General features: G+C 40.9%; 3 protein-coding genes across 3 annotated transcripts; 1 reads left to right on the top strand and 2 right to left on the bottom strand.

Moving 5' to 3' along the window:
* Nucleotides 1–478: 478 nt before the first annotated feature.
* On the bottom strand, nt 479–4370 carry irf6 (interferon regulatory factor 6). Its single transcript, XM_056758774.1, has 8 exons — nt 4136–4370; nt 3355–3568; nt 3087–3276; nt 2886–2969; nt 2581–2790; nt 2123–2515; nt 1813–1937; nt 479–1225 (listed from the first exon to the last, which is right to left on the bottom strand). The coding sequence occupies exons 2-8, from the start codon at nt 3526–3528 to the stop codon at nt 995–997; spliced, it is 1407 nt and encodes a 468-aa protein (XP_056614752.1). The 5' UTR covers nt 3529–3568; nt 4136–4370; the 3' UTR covers nt 479–994.
* A 3219-nt stretch (nt 4371–7589) lies between these two features.
* Nucleotides 7590–15159, top strand: LOC130429767 (uncharacterized). Its single transcript, XM_056758522.1, has 5 exons — nt 7590–7882; nt 9229–9317; nt 11521–11608; nt 12061–14100; nt 14213–15159. The coding sequence occupies exons 1-4, from the start codon at nt 7804–7806 to the stop codon at nt 13458–13460; spliced, it is 1656 nt and encodes a 551-aa protein (XP_056614500.1). The 5' UTR covers nt 7590–7803; the 3' UTR covers nt 13461–14100; nt 14213–15159.
* Nucleotides 15160–15451: 292 nt separating this feature from the next.
* wdr77 (WD repeat domain 77) lies at nt 15452–19249 on the bottom strand. The gene is made up of 10 exons (XM_056758530.1): nt 19071–19249; nt 18052–18237; nt 17837–17978; nt 17714–17763; nt 17551–17621; nt 17419–17473; nt 16699–16770; nt 16499–16607; nt 15845–15913; nt 15452–15610 (listed from the first exon to the last, which is right to left on the bottom strand). Exons 1-10 carry the CDS (start codon nt 19153–19155, stop codon nt 15481–15483), a joined length of 969 nt encoding a protein of 322 aa, XP_056614508.1. The 5' UTR covers nt 19156–19249; the 3' UTR covers nt 15452–15480.
* Between the last annotated feature and the right edge of the window lie 131 nt (nt 19250–19380).

Here is a 19380-nt window from a genome sequence, read left to right as displayed (position 1 = left end):
TTAAAGGGAAAAAGAAAGAAAAAGAGAATAGAAAGAGACAGAAAAAGAAAGAACAATTAAAAGAGTGAAACGAAAGAAGGGGAAAAGAAAAAGGAGAAAAGAAAGAAAGAAATGGAAAAGAAAAAGGAGAAAAGAAAGAAAGAAATGGAAAAGAAAAAGGAGAAAAGAAAAAGAAATGGAAAAGAAAAAGGAGAAAAGAAAGAAAGAAATGGAAAAGAAAAAGGAGAAAAGAAAGAAATGGAAAGGGGAAAGAAATGAAAAATTTATAATTATAAAAAAATATATATTACATTTAAATAAAAATAAAATACAATTATATTTAATTAAATAAAAATAATGAAATAACTGGTCATGATTTGCTCTCATGCCCTCATGTCTTTCCAAACTGAATATCCCAGATCTATAAATATCACATGTATGTCAAGATGAAGTCATTACTAACACAGTGTTCAATGCGTCTCATTAAATATCAACAAACTAAAGGCGTGTTTTTCCATTTTATTTAATAAGTCCAACAAAAAAACACATTTCTGTGAATATTCAGATGGGATATGAAAACCATACAGTTTAATAAAACAAACGCTATTCACCCCGAAAGTGCACAGAACCACGTAAAGCAGATGACGTCTATCACTATGATGTCGTTTAATGCAATAAAAACATTAATAATGAGAAAGCAGATTAAAAGAGCTCATGATGATACAGCGTGAACAACTACACTAACAAAGCACACTTTAGTTCCTTTAATAAAAGTGCGAGTAACTCAACCATAAGAGTTTAAATATTGTCAGATGTTAACGTGAGGGGTTCAGTGTGGCTGATTATTAACAGTCTCACTCACACACACACGCTAGACTTTGACCTAGAGATGTTCAAAATGGAGATCTCCACCAAACTCGGTCACTGTCCGTCTCTCACATCAGCGTCCGCAAACGTCTTTAAGTACTTTTCCATAAAAGCTCTTCTGATTGGTGGATGGCGGGCCGTCTGCGCATCACTGCGTCTGCAGGGCCTGCGTCAGGTGAATCCCGGCTCCGGGCGGCAGAGGCCAGTTGTCCTGACCCTGATGCGTCTGTAGGAGACGGTAGAGCTGTTTGAGATGCGTGACGATGTTGTCTTTGATGTCAGGAATGGAGATCTGCAGACGAACGCTTCCGCTGTCGAAGGAGCGCGTGCAGTCGCCCGAGAACATCTCACTGATCATACGAGCCACCACCGGAATCACCTTCAAACACACACACGAAGTTCATTCACTTCACGTCTCTGATCAAATCAAACACCAAAGGAGTGTCTAAACTAAAAAAAAATTGAAAAAGTTGCATTTTATAAATTGCATTAAAAATATAAAAATAGATTTAAGATTGCTCTTTTTGTGTCAGCCGTTTAATCTTATTGGTGGAGATGCAACCATATATTTAAATATATTTAATGTTTTAAATATAAGTTTGTGCATTCATGTAATTCAAGGTAACGTTTTAGGTTTCATTTCTTTTTTGGCATATCTATTTCTTTTTTATTTATTTACATATACTCTAATGAATTTATATGAATAAAAGCAGTAAAAACTATCGTCAAGTTTTTCATTTGCTATTTGAACAAATGAGATTTCAAAAAATATATATTTGTGGTAGCAACCCGTTCAGTTTAGCCGACTAAAAACTGTGTGATGCAATATTCAATCAACATATGATCACATCATGTACTGAAATCAAATTGTAAACAGCGTGTCTCAGATCATCCCTAAACATGTGAAATACATGTATGATTTTCATCAAACGTTGTGTGGATTCAGGTTTGCGTGTGAAGTCTCACCTGCACCATGATGAGTTTTCTGTCTCTGGGTCGACCGTCAGGCCACTCCTCCCCAAAACACAGATTAATGTCATACATGGGCGACTCCAAGGCCGACTGACCTCGCTGGTGGTGAGCGATCACACCTGCAAACACACACAAGATCTTAAGAACCACAGACTTTCATCATCAAACACCTGATCACTTTATAACCTTATATCGCCTTATAACCCCAAACATCTCATTTCCAGTTCAACACAAAAAGTGATTCAATCGTAAACGTTGGTGTCAAACTAAAGCAGAAAAGCAGACGACGAGACCGTACGCTCACCGCTGAGGAAGGACTCCAGACAGAAGAGTTTGACCTTTCGCTGACGCTCGATGAGATTGGGAGCGTTGGGGTTGGGTGCGCACGGACCGGACCAGTACACTTTGCACTGACAGAGCCTGACGGCGTAGATGTCATGACCGCTGACCTCCAGGATGAGCCCGCGGTCCATGACGTCCAGCAGGCGGCTGGTGAAGACGCGCTGCTTTTCGTTGGCGATGTGCTCAGTGGGGGGGAAGCGCACCTGCTCCAGACTGATGGGGCCGAACAGCTCCTCCTGATTCACCATAGGACCCAGATCGCCGTAAAACAGCCGGCAGCCCTGCGGGTTACTGACGATGGCTGGCGGACACACCTCCTTCCCGCGGTAGAAGCACTGCACCTCCAGATCGGTCACTGAGGAACAAACGAGTTGAGAAACGGTCGAGACAATGCAGATTACGTATTGAATTGTTTCGTACTGGGCAGAGAGCTGATCCACGTCTCCGGGGTGGCGAACATGGCCTCCAGAGGTGTGTGGGTCTGGACCTCCATGGGCGGCGGCTGCATCTCCACGTCTGGCTCTTCTTTGGGCCTCCAGGCCGGAGGAGGAGGTGGGCAGCTGGGGGGCTGCATGGGAGAGACTGAACCAGGAGGAGTCCAGACCTGAGCCATCGGAGAGGCACTCATCCCTGAACACACACACACACACACACACACACGAGTATTAAAATAATCGTTTATAATCGTATAGTAGTATTAGCAAGAAAAGAACAAGTGTGTGTACGTTGTGGTGGATATGGTGGTGGAGGGTCTGGAGTGTCTGGAATATCATCTTCATCACCGTCGGTCTCATCTGTGTGAACTGAACCTGAGAGAGCGAGAGACAAGACAAGTCATCCAGTGATTCAATGATGAAAAGAGAATCATAAGTGATTTCTGGTTAGTTCACATCTGTGTGTGTGTGTGTGTGTATGTGTGTACGCACCTGGGTTACTGGGTGTAATGTCACACACATCATAGATCTTCCGCGGGTTCATGGGAACTTCTTTGGTCCCGTCATAAATGAGATTAAACTCTCGGCTCTTGTTGAGGGCACATCGCAGCTGAGCTTTCCATTTAGCCGGATCCGGCTCATCCACTCCTTCCTGATATTTCCCCGTCTCCACAGCCCACGCCTGACACACACACACACACACGTCAGTCTGTGTCTGATCTCCTTCACTGTTCCACATCAGACGCACACAATGACTCACTTTAAAGATGGTGTTCTCCTCTTCCTGTTGCGGCGTGTGACGGGTGGCGTGTTTCCACGGGATCTGGAAGCGGCGGGCGTCGCGGTCAAGCCACATCAGACCCGGAAATGTCCCGTTATTCACCTGATCCACCAGCCAGGGCTTGAGCCGCACGCGCCGGGGGTGAGAAGACATGACGGCCCCCCTGCGGGAGAGAAAAACTGCCCCTCGTACACTGCGGAGGAAAACAAAACTCAATGGGACATAAAGATCTCCCGTTCACACCGCACGCGTGTAATCCGGTTTCACTTCCTATTCGGATTCAATTGGGTATCTACTCCTTGTTTGTTTACGTGATTTTCTTTGCAATTTAGGAAGTTTGGAAACACGTTTGAAAACTTTATTAAAATTGTATTAAAATAAATACAATTGAATTGTTTAAACCTGACATGACCATTCATTACAATCGACCTGATTAAAAGTAATTGAACTTACCTTAATATATAAACATTTATATTTATTATTATATTGCAAATATATGGTTTATAAAACATGTATGCTTTATGTGAGCAATGTGACTTTTAAACTATTTTAAAGAAACGTTTTTGTTTGAGTAAACAAACTTCCGGTGAGTGTGATGACTCGAAACTAACACAAATTCCTGCGTTTGAACACACAAACATTTACAAAAGAATAAAACGTTGATTTTAACACATTATAGCGCCGTCAGTATGAGCAAAAGTGCACAAACACGTAACATAAATGTGATAATATGTGGAAAACTCATATAAACGCGTCTCACCTGCAGGTTTCAGGAAGCGCTCGCGCCTCAAACCAGGAAAACCCCGCGAAACTACGACCTCGCTCGAGAAACACCACAAATTACTGAAGACAAACCTTTAAAAGACGTTTATCTAAAGAGTCCGTGTGATAATCCGACCTCTGCGCGACGTGTGTCCGCGTGAAGCGTGTTTCATGCGCGTGAGTGACTCTGCGCGAGAGTTTCACCTTCTGTCGAAACTCAGGTACGGCGGTGACGTCACGCGCCTTTCAGCGAGTCACACCTACACACACACACACACACACACACACTCGCTTGTATTTATGATTTTGTGAAAGTCTTCATTCACATTTATGCAAGTCAAATAAAATGAGAAAAATCAAAACTTACAATTATTTCAGATTTTAATCACGACTCGTTTTGAACTTTGTTTTACAGACGATTTTATTTAAATTATTTTCCTCAGTAAACATCAGCAAGAAAAGTGAAAGCCACTCTATAAATAAACAGATCGATTCACTGTAAATAAACACATTCTATCGAAACAAGGTGCGGTGTAAAATATCAAATATAGAACATAAAAAAAATTATAAGTAAATAAACAAATCGATTGAAATAAAAACAATAAAAATATTTGTATACAGAAACCTGAGAATAGAATAAAAGTCTCTCTCGTGTTCATGATGACACCAGCAGATGGCGCCACACATCAGCACAACACGAATCTTAACTTTAAAAAAACTTTATTTACACTTAAGCGATTCAATTAAATGAAAACAAATTTAACGACTTCTGACTTTATCTGACAGTTTTTCACTTTGTGTACATATTTACTGTATTTTCTATTTGTGTTAAAAGATAAGAAAAAATAAACGCTGATGATCGAGCTGACACACACACACGCAGTTTGTGATGCAGGACTGCAGGTTTATTGTTAGTGTTTGTACACACACTGGTTTCTCCACATTCTGGGGTTGTGGGTCGGAAGGCCGGTGGATTTGTGTTTGTGATCTGTGTCCCAGGAGAACCTGTATCCACAGGTGGGCTTCTGGTCGGTGTAGAAGGGTCTCAGAGAGTTTAAACAGCTGTAGTGACGGCTGAGATCAAGTGTCACCTCTCCATCACTGCTGAAGTCCACCGACACACCAGACTTCTGAGAAACCATCACATCCTACACAAACACTTCACTTCATCACATCAGATCATCACAGCGGAGATTAGAGAGGATTGTGTGATGTCATGACGTTACCTGCGCGCTCTCGTCTGTTCTCCTCACCTGCGGCTCCATCCCATCATCAGCACCTGCAGCAGCACAGTTCATCATCACCACCTGTCTGTCTCTCTGTCTCTTTTGTTCGGATGTGAAGAGATTTCACCGACCCTGTTAAGACATAGCAGAGAGGTTACCATGACAACGGAGACCGTTTCATCGGACGCGCGCGCCACGCCGAAGTTAAACACCATTCTGATTTTTTTATAATATACAATTTATATAAAATATCGTTTATATTAACCGTAATTTATATTCATCATTTATTATTAATTGTATTCAATTTAATTAAAACGATTGATTCTTTGCAGAGTTCTACCGGAAGTTAAACGTTTGTTTACGTTGTTGACGCTGAAATATGACATAAAAAAGGTGGCAATATAATCAATTATTATTATCTATAAAACACTGTAGTTTGCATTTTTGCTCGACCGAATAAAAAGTTGTGTGTTCTCCATTTTGTACCAAACATTTCATATTTATTTAATCTCAATGTACTCTCCAGACATCACTTCGACGGCCCTCTTATCTGTGTTGTTTATCAATCCTAAAAACTCTCAAAAAGTTTGATTGTAGTTTTGTTTATATTCATGATGAATCGTGTAAAGAATGTGTGTCTCGCTCATCAGGGGCTGGATCCACAACATTCTTAAACTCCCATTGAACCGGAAGTTGCGATGCATTTCTGCGTGAAATGGAATTTCTAATGAGAAAAATAGTGGGCGTGGCTTTCGTATTTCTCTGCGATTTGATAGGATGTATAAAAACAGCCGTTACGTTTCGAAATGGAACTGACAACAGACTGACAGTTGAAGGGGAGGAGTTAACGGATGCTCCGCCCAAGCCGTCTAATCAACGTCATTTGAGATAAGAGTCATTTCAGGACGGAAGTGCATTATCAGATTTTAACTGAAGATTATGAGCGCACACACATTTTAAAACGAGAACGACCCATATTTATAAACAATTTACCATAAACGCTGCAAGATTTCATGAAAAGACAGGCATTGTCATTCTTAATTTCACAGGGACTTTAATCAGAAAATCCTGCTTAACTGCCATATTTTTTCATAAAATTCAAAGAAAAATATTTGGAATATTTTGCATTCCCGAAAAACTTCTTATAAGCAATAAATAATTTCTTACAATTGTTTTCTCGGGACTCACAAAGCATATTTCGTTTCATTCTTATGAAATATGAAGACGTTCTGAAGAAAATAATTGAAAACTTCTTAAGACGGAACATTCCTATGAGTTTCCTGTAATTTATCTAAAGAACAATCTTATATTTTGCTTTAAGAACAGGTTCGTGAATCCGGCCTCACATGTTTCTGGGAAATTCAGAAGAGAGGTTAATGCTTCTGGCTGGACAAACAGGACAAACCAGTTTCAATTCTGTTCCCATGGCAACTGGGAACATGGGATACGCCCACAAACTCTCTCAGACATTTTGACTTTTATCCTGGGATATATTGTTCTCCATAATTCTACAGGGATTGTTCATTCCTTCCCTTTATTTTCAGATGACACCATTAAAACACTTTTGCTGTCGATTTTTATACCGACAGAATTAAATATTACTGAACTGCACAATGTTATATTCTTTGAGATTTTATACCAATATTTATAATTACTTTATTTAAATATATATATATAATACTGTTAAAAGTTCAAATTCTTGAAAGATGCAGTTAGTAACTTATGACATCTACTAATTGGTCGAACATGTGACCTTTGACCCTGTTATACACCATAAAGTTATTGCTTTATGTGAAAAAACTGTTTCGCTGTAGAATATATCGTATTCTTTATGATTATGTACGTGACAACTAAAACTTAAAGCTTCTGAAAAATAGCTTTATTTTATTTGGCTACATAAATATATAATATAACATATATTGTATGTATATTACAAAGAGCTGTGCACAAACAAAACAAAACACCAAGAAATCCACACGTGCACATCTGACCGGAAAAAATCATAATAAAAATAAAAAACATCTGACCGGAAATTGTCATACAAAACAATAATCGTCAGAAAAACTGAACAGATTTTTACTTTCAGATTCTAACGGCTCGTTTTTCCTGAAACTCACCATGACAACAAATATTTGAGTTTCTCAGACTTTAAAATAAAGCCGAAGTGAGTAATGCTGAGGGTGCGGATGCGGAGAGGTGGGCGGAGTCAGAGGGGTCCGCGCAGCGCTCTATGTTTGTTATGGGCGGAGCCTGTTGCCTGGGTTCAAATGCATATGCGTCTTGTGGGCGGGGTCAACAGGGTGTTCCAGGACAGGTGCAAGAGGCCATTTTATTCACTTCAGTGTTTTTACATCAGCGCGCGCGCGACTCTCCACTGACGGACGTAAAATCATGAGGATTTAAATCTATTCTGGATAAATCCACTGAGATTGTGATTAACATGAAGAAAGGACATCTGAACTTCTTGAGTCGGAAGAATCGAAGTCTGTTCGACACTAATGTGGAAGTCAAGGAAATTGGTAAGTGAGATTTACACCGCAGTTATTGATCTGAAATCTACTGATGGAATATTGGATTGAAAGTCTTCTGCACGCGACCTTCGCACTTGTCAAGGAGCTCGCGTGCTTGCGCGCTTGCGCGTAACAGTTTGGTTCTAAAAACCTCTTAAAGTTTCTTTAGACACTCAAGACAAGTAAATTATGTTTAGTGACTAGACTTTACAGTGATCACCAATGCGGTGTATGACAAAAATAATCGCAGAATCATGTTTACTAAAATGACAAATTATTAACCTACATGAAAAGACTCTAGTATAGTATTATTAAACATAGCACACTGTAGTATATTCATTTCTACACGTTTATTAATGTAAACTCTTTAGTATATATTCTGTAGTATGAACTATTGCTGAAATCTAGTGAATACTGTAAAATAACTAGTGAGGTAACATTATAGTATCCAGGAATTTTACTAGTTCACTTAAGTAAACAAGTACACTAGAAACTTGTGATATGAAGCACTGCCAAGATACCATGCTACTTAAATTAGTATGGGAGTTATCACGGTATTTGCTTCTGATCATTGCGCCCTCAACATGGTTAGCTTGGTTATAAAGTCTTATTTGTATTTAAATTAAAGTAATTTCAAATGCAACATATATAGGGTTTAAACCTTTACCTTTACTGTCTCGGCCCATATCAGACACGTACAGCATGAAAATAACAGATATATTTACAGCAGTATATCAACTATATTTATCAGGTCATGAGTTATCTATCAGCTGTTATCACAGCTCAGATGGGACACAATTAATACAATTATAAACTCGCTAAATTAAAGAATTAAACAAAGATTATGAGTCACTGTATTCAAGGAAAAATTCAGATTCTGACCCCCGTCTGCAACTCTACTTGGATGTTTCTTCGAAAAAGGGAAATTCAAAGAGAAACAATTGAGAGTTCAATTGTTGAAACACATGAGTTGAAGATTGTAAATGTGATGAGTCCACATCGAGATCTTAAATAATATTGACGTTTGATTGCAGAATTAAAAAACCTGAGCTCAGGCATCGTTGACATCTCGTCTCAAACGCTATTGACAGACACATTTGTGTGATTTCTGACTCTTTTTTTACATGAGAAATATCTGAGACACACGAGACGTTTCCATTTGGTCTCACCGATGTCTCTGAGAAGTAACTGAGATGTTAAAGAGATCTCAATCTCATCGTTCTGTGAATATTTTCGTGGGAGCGTGTGATGATGTAAACAGAGGAACGTTGACCTCTGACATGTTCTGAAGATCACATGAAGCTGGTATTCTTCAGTCTGTGAGTTTAAGCTGTCGGCTGTTCTGATGTTTGCAGATCACGTGGACCTGATGTTGGACTCGGCCACCATTCCAGAGTCAGGAACCGCCAAAGTTCGTTCACGGCCGACGGTCAAACACTTCATGGTAAGTGTAAAAACCCTCCGGTAACGTGACCAGATGAGTTTATGACATACTTAAACACACGGTGTTTGTTTTTGGTCCGTTGAACTTCAGTGGGTTTGTTGTGTAAATTATCGACATGCATGAATTATAACAGCCACAGATATTCTCTTTAAGCATCAAGCTATTCACATAAATGTAGAAAAAAAGTATCAAAGCATAGATTAAAGATTTCAACCATTTTGAAAATGTACAACTGTTTTAGAATGGTATTCTTTTAAACTTCTTGAATTTGTAATTCTTAAACATGTCCGTATTACAGTATATCTTGGATTACCGAGTTTTTGCCCCCTGGTGCCGTCCTTGTACCATTATGCTTATTTATAACAGGAGTGCAATGTAAAAACCCTTAGAGAAACACACCATGGGGCAGCAACAATACCATGATATTATCATGTATACCACGATATCAACGTGGAAGTGCAAGGGTATATATAATGTACACCAAGAATACCATGATAGTACTCCATTTTTTTTTATATTTAGCCAAAAGAAACTGAGCGAAACCTTCCCACACACACGCTCGCGGACACACCTCTGGCTTCAGGACATACACACCCTCAGTATATAAACACAAACTTTCACTGTGATTGAACAACACTTGCGTGTTTATATCACCGTGGTGATACGACGACATCATCACAATCAGATTCATGTCGTAACCCGATTGACTGATTCACCTCAGATGAAATGTTCTCAGACGCTCCGGTCGCGGCGGGTTCTCCCTGCAGGTGCTGTTTTGAATACGCGCATTTTGTTTAAACAGCAGCTCGGGTCTCGTCACATGCGTGCACACGTTTTCTGACGTCTGATGCGAATCAAATCGCTTATTTGTGAAATCACGACAATTATCGTAACAAAAACTTGCCTTGTTTACAGATACGAATCATGTCTTGTTGAGGTGAGACGTGACTTATTTTTGCATAATAAACCTGAAGGAGTGACGTGAAGCACTTCTTAAGCTGGTGTTTCCACACACCGCCAACGTCAAGGTCATGAGTGGGATTCTTAGGGAACGAACTGAGTGATAAAGTGAACCTTGAATGCACAGTACGTCACAATCTGACAAATGAAAACATGTGCAAGTAATGTTTAAACTTCTATATGAGTCTATATACCTTGCGAGGACGGCCATATGGGCTTTTCTGTGGAAATGTTGAGAATGTCATGAGACAACACAAACATGCGTGTTTCAGGGGCGTGTCTCTTTTTGCATGTCTGTAATCTGAAAGGGAAAGAATGGAAGTCACAAAGTTCAAGTTCATCTTTCTTAAGAGAGAGACAGAACGCCAAACTCATCCGAACACATCTTAAAGAGATCGTTTAGCCAAAAATGAGAATTCTGTCATCCTTTACTCAAACCTGTGTGAGTTTCTTTCTTCTGAAAGATATTTTGAAGAATGTTCAACCATCACTGAACTCCATTGACTACCATTGTATGAACACAAAACCACAGAGACGTGTCTCAAAATATCTTGTGTTGTGTTCTATTGAACAAAGTCTCCCATACAGGTTAACAGTCACATCCAAGCTAGCAAAGGTACGTCTGAAAGACGTCTGCTAAAGATCTGGAAAACATCTGATAAACGCACACATTCGAAATTCTTAAACAATTAAATCATTTACATCAGATGCAGATGTTAAATAGATGTCTCCCAGATGTATGCGTGCTATCAGCGATGAGAGTGAATAAATGATGCCAGAATGTAATTTTTGGCTTGAACTATTCCTTTAAGATGTTTCGAAGAGAAATCATTGTGTATTTAGATCAGGATTCAGCTCATTTCCCTGAACGCCTCACGGCTGTGTTTATAGTGTGTGGGCGAAGAACGTCCATGAGTCAGTGACAAGGATTTACATAAATAAATTGCACAAAACTGATTCAACCAGATTGGGTCTAAAATCTTGACAGTCATGTAGTTTACAGCTATAGCTGTGTGTCCTCGAGAAATAAAGACGGAAATGGACGGACCCATAAATGATTGTATCCTGGAATGTCATAATCTCTTAGAATAGTTGAGGGAAACTGGTTGGTTCAGTGGTTAGAAATCCAAACTCTGACTACAATAACAGGTGTGTTTGATGGCTCACTTGTCTCATAACTGTCACATAAGCTCACAGACTGAACATTCAGAGATACTGACCCGTGTTTCTCTTTAAATCACAGTCCAATGATTCCCTCCAAGGCTTTGCAGTTCCGACTCCCAAAGTTCCACTTTTGCCGCCCTTCATTGAACCTACAGTGAACGGGACAGGTGAGTTGACACTTCAGAATCTGGGTGAGGATTTGGGAATTTATGTTGTTGCACATCGTTGTGTTTGATCAAGAGCTGTTCTATTGTGTTACGTAAAAGAATCATTCTCGTCGACTTGATTTTGCCAAGTTTGTCGTTCAACACAGTTTGTTGACCCTGGGACAACATTTTTGTGGAAAAAACCCATCCCGAACCCAAAGCATAACTTATTTCAGTTATCAAAGAGAAATGAAGTAGAAGCACCTAACCCAGGTTGTAACACTAAACTTAGCACTCAAATCTGACTGGTTGGTTGAAATGTTGTCCACCAAGGATCAACCACTTGTCAAAACCACAAAACACAGAATACTGCGCTTTACTTCCGAGTTTCCATGATGTTGTTCTCTGGTGATGGGAGGTTTTGTTGAGTTATTAAACTAGTGGTTTGATTGTCACATTTGGTTCCTTTTCAGGAAGCCCCAGAATCCTACAAAATAGACAAAAGCTTTCTGCCTACGACATGAGTGAGGGGGAATTATTTGTACCCCCTCCGCCCATCTCCGCTCCTCCACCCCCTCCGCCCTCTTCAGTAGCCCAGCGCCCTCCATCGTTCATCCCCCCACCTCCCCCGAGTCACAGTGAAAGCATTGCATTCATAGACACAGCAAGTTTGCAGCCACCTCCCATGAAGCCCCCTAAACCTCCGTCACATAACGGCTCTGATTACAATGATGAGTTAGACCTGGCCTCTCTCAGACCTCCTCCAATGGCACCTCCCAAACCTCCATCGGACACATCCAGCTTCAGAGGTTCTGTCTCCAACCTCAGAGGTTCCGTTTCCAGCCTTAGAGGTTCCGTTTCCAGCCTTAGAGGTCCCATCTCCAGCCTCAGAGGTTCCGTCTCCAGCCTCAGAGGTTCCGTCTCCAGCATGGATAACGATGAGATCCCAGATTGTCCTAAATTCAACCCGCCACCACCACCTTCCTCTGTGGTTAAACCTCCACCCGTCCTTGCCAAAACCCAGAAAATGCCTCCTCTGAAACCCACCCGCATGTCCTCCATACCCAATATTGACATCCAGTCCAGATCGCCCACACCCCCACTTGCCTCTACTCTAACGCCTTCCAGCTTCAACCCTCATAACACAGCTAAAATCTACCACATGCCAAAAGGAACTGTACTCACCGGGCAGGTTGACAGGGAGAAGCGAGTCCAGTCCATTCTGTTACTGGAAGACTCCACTGGGAACCCCGTTGGGGTTCATGTCAACGGGAACAGTGGTGGATCTCTCAAAGAAGTCCAGTCGGTGGCACCCGTCAAACCGGCACGTCGTGGGAGCAACGCCGCTCAGCTGGAGAATGTCATTCCAGACAGTTTCCAGATACAAGCTCCAAGTCAACCAACCAAGCAAGAAGCGACGATCAATCCGGAACCCGAGGCTACAACACCTATGCATTTCTCACCTAAAATAGAGAAAAAGCCTTATGTTAGCCAGGTGAGGACTCAGGTGGACATACCTGGCAGGTCTCACAGGTACAGCCCGATCCTGAACCACCGACACCTGAAGACACGTGGGCTGGAGAGCTCGGGGAAGAAGAGTGAAACATCCACCTCACCGTTCGCTATGTTGATGGCCTCTAAAGAAAGAGAAAAGCAGAAGAACAATCTGTCCCGACAGAACAGCAGTTCCTATGAGCACCAGGCTTCTGCCATCCAACCTAACGTAGAGAAACCAAACTCCTTCACAATCATTCCTCAAGACCTGTCAGAGAGAGCCAGTGTAGAATTCAAGCCGACAATAAACACGCAACCGGTCGTCCCGCTGTCTACTAAAGTTGACGTCCATAATGACCTTACTCTAAGTCAGTGCTAAGCTCCACCCCTCGGCTAAACCCTACCCCCATGAACAGCTCAGCAGGGATAAAACATATTCCTGCCCGAGATGAGGAAAACGGTGAAGAGGTGTTGTTTATCCCACCACCTCCCGAGTTTGCGAACTTTGACCCAGAGGACGAACCCCCAGCTCTCCCTCCCGCTCATCCCGCACCTGCCCCCCCTTTACAATCCACGCCTCCTTCCTTTAAACCGCCAATACCTCCACCAGTAACCAACGGTCCCCTGATCACCCCCAAACCTAAACCGCTCACCTGTCCTCCTAAAGCCCCATGCCCTCCTCCAGCTATCCTACCCAAACCGCCCGTTCAATTCAAATACGCCCCACCGCCGGTCCAGGCCCCCCCACCTGCCACGGCCAGCCAGACGACGCTGCTTAGTATCCTGCAGAAGAAGATGCTGGAGATGGACCCCAAGTTCTCAGCAGTGAAAGATGCAGATGTCAACGACGACTGGAACTCTGCGCTTGATGACGAAGGAACGGCGCCGTTTGTAGTGTCCAAACCTCTCCAAACCCGCAGTACCGCCCCGCCAGCGAGACCTAAGGGTCTGTACATGAAGGAGCTGGAGAACAAAACAGCCAAAAAGGCTCAAGATTTTTCAAGTTCATCTAGATCAAGGTAAGATCACACATTCACTAAATTGTTTAAACGTTGATAAAGAACAAGACAAAAGATTCAAAAACTGATTAATAGATATCATAAGCAATATTTTGTCATCTTTATTATCCAGCAACGGATCTTCAAGCAAACAGTCGTTTGGAATGACGTTCATAGTGAGACCCGGAAGCAAACAGCCAATAACACCAGTAATGAAAAACTGAACTGGATTCGTTCCAGACAAACGTGCCTTACCTGTACAAACACCTTCCTGACACATGGGATTGTTTCACTTTATTCCCAGCTAACGTTCTCTGAAAGTTAACATTTCTGCAGTAACGTTAAAAGAGAATTTGATTTGCATTACGTTGTTGCTAAACGTTTGAAAAGAACGTTGATTTTGATTCTTACATTGTTAGCGAGCATTTAAAACATTCAGAAACGTTTTTTGTTTGCTGCTTTTTCGCTGTTGTTAAAGTATTACTGTCACTGTTGGTTGTTGGAAGGTTGTCTGAACGTTTGCTCACATCAAAGATTTCGAACACGAGCGGTATACTGAGACCTTTTCATAAACTGTGTCTGTCTACATATGTATATATATATAAGATAAACTACGCACAAACTCACAATAATGACATTTTAATGTCAACTGAAAGATTTCATTGTAATTAGTTTTAGGGGTCGCAGGCTATGCCAAACAATCAAGGATGTCAACGTTCTCAATTCTAACCTTGTGTGATATTATCGAATGTTTTCAGTTGTTACGGCTCTCGATGCGACACGTTTTTTGTGCTGGTGCTGGATGATTCCTGGAAAAACACAACGTAACAAATCTGAAGATTTGACGATGTTTAGTAAGCGCTGTTATAGATTTGTCCAATAATTAGAGTAAACATAGATGCCTTTCATTTCTGCTGCTTTTTGTAGCGATACATGTTCAAACAAAGAACCTTCAAAAGGATTTGTTTAAGATTTCATTGATGTAGAAATCTATGTTTGTTATCCCAGATAAAAAGAGACGGTTAATACTTGTGTTAAGAATATACTTGTAAATAAAGAATACTTATTATTTTATTATAATTTATGGTGCACTTTCGAGTCATGCGGTATAACGGTGGTTTGTTTATGTCTGTAAAAAATAAATAGAGCAATAAAAACGGTTATAAACAGATGACAGAGACACTTATAAACCGTGAGAGTTTTTATTTGACTTCAGTGAAGATACATTTGTGAAATACTAAAGTTGTCATGAAATAAATCATAATAAAAAAATCTATATTCAACTCCACTTAAGCACTTAGTTATGCAGTTGACTGATGGATTCTGAATATAAATGACCTCAAGTTTCATTCGAAGGACGATGACAAGAACAGAAACAGGAAAAAGGTTTGATGTTGTTGTCTAGGCCTGTGATTGGCCCACGCTGTGATGAAGCACCTGATGGTCCCACCCCGCTGTGGTCAACACGGCCGACGCGCCGGGAACCCAACACACAGCACGCACGAAATCCTGATGCCTTCTGTCCCGATAACTTAACACGGACAAACCATACCAGTCAACACGACACTGTGATTGGATCAACTTTGTAGATGAAGTATCATGATAATACCGTGATGTAACGAAACTACTATGGTGCAATATCAGATACCATGGAAAGCCATTTTGTTCCTTATTGTTAAGAGATAAAAAAAGTACAGCAGTAGTTTTGGTCCATCCAAACCTACACAGATAGCCAATCAGGAGAGGGGTGTGTGTCAATACTCACATTTCTCTGAGCTCAACAGTAACCACGGCAACTGAGCAATCATCACTGACAGAGGCCAGGAGAGGTGAACTGAACGAACAGACCATAATAATCATCAGATTTACATTTCACAAACACACTACACACATGTGTCACAGAGTTTTTTTGGAAAAAGAAATACGTAAACAATGAGAAAAGGTTAAAAATTGATGAAGATTTGGGAGCTGAAATGGACAATTCTCCCCTAATATTAGGAGACATATTCCAGTGAGTGAGAAATGACTTTATAAAGATTATAAAATTATTTTTTTCACAGATATTGGTCAATCTTTTAGTAGAATCTGTTGACTTCACCGATCTGTCTTCCAGTACATGACTATAGCGAGAGTCCAAATATGGTATAAAAGCACTTTTTGTGTTCTTTTTCCAAAGTTCACATGCCTGTAAATGAAGAAGTATTAAAGAAATGTCAACATCCTTTTAGATTTTTGTTCGTCATAAACTCGTCTTATGGTACCTACGTTTTACCCTATGTGATATAGTCTCAGAGATTTGAGGATGTCAATATGTCTCCATTTGCCCATTTCCCCATCTTGATTCAGAACAATCCTATCTTCTAATAACAAATGTATTGTGTCACACTGAAAACCATGATGAGAGAGAGAGAGATTGTACCTGTCTGAGGAAAACATCAGTCTGGAAACTCTACGATTGTGAATGTTGGCCGTCTGTCTGCCGTCTAACGTCTGGAGGTCCTGAATGGTCACTCGACCCAACTCATCACCTGATGTCCGCACAAACAGGTTAAAAGCTCAACTCAAACACCGATGTGAACAAAGCATCATGGGATTGAGAGCAGTGCGCTGTTCACTTACCGTATGCAATGGTGCTGCTTTGATGAGGGTGCCAGGCGACTGAAGTGGGATTGCAGCTCGGAGAGACCACATCTAACACATGAATGATAAACAATGAGACTTGAATCAAAGCTCTTACATTATGTGTAATGTATGTGTGTTATTTACAAATCTGAGAGCGTCAAGACTCACGTTTAATCTTATTAGTTATTAGTCACTAGTTATTTCAAATCGACAAACACAAGCAATAGATGCTAATGACAAAAGTAATAGAAAAACTAACAGTATATCATTATTTGATCTTATTATGGAAATGATGACAAGACGATGATGAACAACAGTCATGAAATTTATCAGTTTTATCTCAAGTCAAATCTTTATTTAGTCCTCTGACTGTCAGTGTTATGACACAGTATCAGTTTCTTCTGGGACAGCAACACAAACTCTCTGGATCAGTTAATCATTACTGACAGAACCCCCAGCTCGCTCTTTCTTTCTCTCTCTCTCTCTCTCTCTCTCTCTCTCTCTCTCTCTCACTCTCTCGTTTCCTCTCTAACTCACTCTCTCACTCTCTGTCTGTCTCTCTTTCTTTCTTTTTTTCTATCTATCTTTCTCTCGTTCTCGCTCTCACTTGCTCTCTCAAGACTCAAAGAAGCTTTATTGGCATGATAAAAAGCACAAGAAAATTAAATATAAACATGCACAAATACAGATTTAGATAAAGATAAATGTGTGTTTTACCCAGGCGGGTGGCAGGTTTGGGTTTCCGTCGGTCCCACATCAGCAGTCGGCCGTCCTGCAGGTGATCATAAGAGTGTTACACACTCAAACACAACCTCTCATGTGTGTGTGTGTGTGTGTGTGTGTGCTGACCTGAGCACAGGACAGAAAGAGAGACTCATCGAGCGGTGAACAGGACACACAGCTGACCGCCTCTGAGTGAGCTGAAACACACACTCACATGTCAAACATACAGACACAATACACACTGCAGAAACATTACATCACTTCCTGCTCCCCTCACACAGTTTCTCACCATTATACGTGTTGATCACAGTCTCCTGATTAAGATCCCACACTTTAATTCTGAAACAGAGAGAGAAATCATTAGTGATCTCACCACAAAGCCCACCCCAGACCCACAGCGCCCCCTGCTGACCTGCTGTCCATACTACCACTGACAGCGTATTGACCCCCTGCAGTCACGCTGACGGACGTCACAACATCATCATGCTCATTATGAGTGAATTTGTTCATCAGCAGACGCTCGTCTTCAGCCAGAGTCCACAACTCCACTGAACCTGTGAGACACACACATCATCACACACACACACACTCATTCACAGCGTCACACACTCGTCTGTGTTCTCATACCTGCATCAGACGCCAGCAGCACGGCTCTATCTGAGATCCATCTGGCATCAGTGATTCCCGCTTCGGTCTGTACGCCCGCCTTACAGAAGCCCTCACTGGGGGCCAGTTTAGGGTCACTGTACACCCACAGAGAGCCCTGCCAACACCGACCCGCAAGACTGGAGGCGGCAAGCAACAGTGTCCCATCTACAACACACACATTCATGTACATGAACACACATCTCCTCTCTGTCATCTGGTTAAACACTGATTCTGTCCAGGATAAAATGCATATTGTGTTGTTTTGTATTCCGGTAGTTAATGACATAATAAAAGTGTATTCAGTAAAGTAATCCAAGTATGGCACTATAAAAGTAAAGTAGTCTGATTGTTTTTGGATTACAAGCTTTTAGGAATGTTTTTATGCAATCGAAAACATAACATTGAAAGGAAATGTGTTGCTTTGCACAAACACACCATACACTTTCACATTTCAGAACAATTACTTAAGTTTTGAAAGTATGGTAATATTGATAGTAATCAAATTTTTAACTCATTGTAACTGTAATGGACTAATACAGTTTCCAAATGTTTGCATCCTTATTACTGTAATCCCGTTACATGTAATGCGTTACTCCCCAACCCTTAAATCTTCCCGTTTACAAACTATTCAAGTGTAAACAAACAAAGTGTAAACAAACAATACAGGCAAACAAAACACAATCCTTACTTTTCCTTCTCTATGACATAAACTGTGTGCATTATGACCATTAATCTAGATCTTATTTTAAAATCACTACTTTTATTTGACTAAACACTTATATTTTTGTACTATAGTTAGTTTACACGATTTCTGAAAAAGACTTCAAGCTAATATCTGACGTGCATGATAGATGTACAGTTACATGCATTTACAAAATACGTCAGAAACGATATCAGAAGCACAACGTGCGCTAAATAAAAGTGTTCGTATCTGTTGTCCAGTACAGATGATGACGTCTATAATGTGAGTTTGTATTTATTTGAGTTTATAAACTGACCGGCTCTGTAATGTAAAGCGTCCAGATGTCTCTCCATACAAGCCGGAGCGTTTACAGGAATAACCCAACGGTTCTCTTTTATCATCCTGATTATTAATATCACACTAAACACCGTTCTAATGAATGAACGAGAGCACAGAAACACGCGTGTGTGCAACACTTCCGCTTCCTGCTCTGAAGACACGCACAAAATAAAAGCCGCCAAACACTTCAAAATAAAGCTCGGTGTGTTCGTTCTTTTCGGAGGAACATTTTTGTGCACGTTTGCTCCTCTAGGTGTCACCACTCAATCAAACAGGAGTTTACAGTG

This window comes from Triplophysa dalaica, chromosome 10, assembly GCF_015846415.1.
Source record: "Triplophysa dalaica isolate WHDGS20190420 chromosome 10, ASM1584641v1, whole genome shotgun sequence".
NCBI classification, from domain to species: domain Eukaryota; kingdom Metazoa; phylum Chordata; class Actinopteri; order Cypriniformes; family Nemacheilidae; genus Triplophysa; species Triplophysa dalaica.
This window is presented reverse-complemented; position numbering and strand designations above follow the sequence as displayed.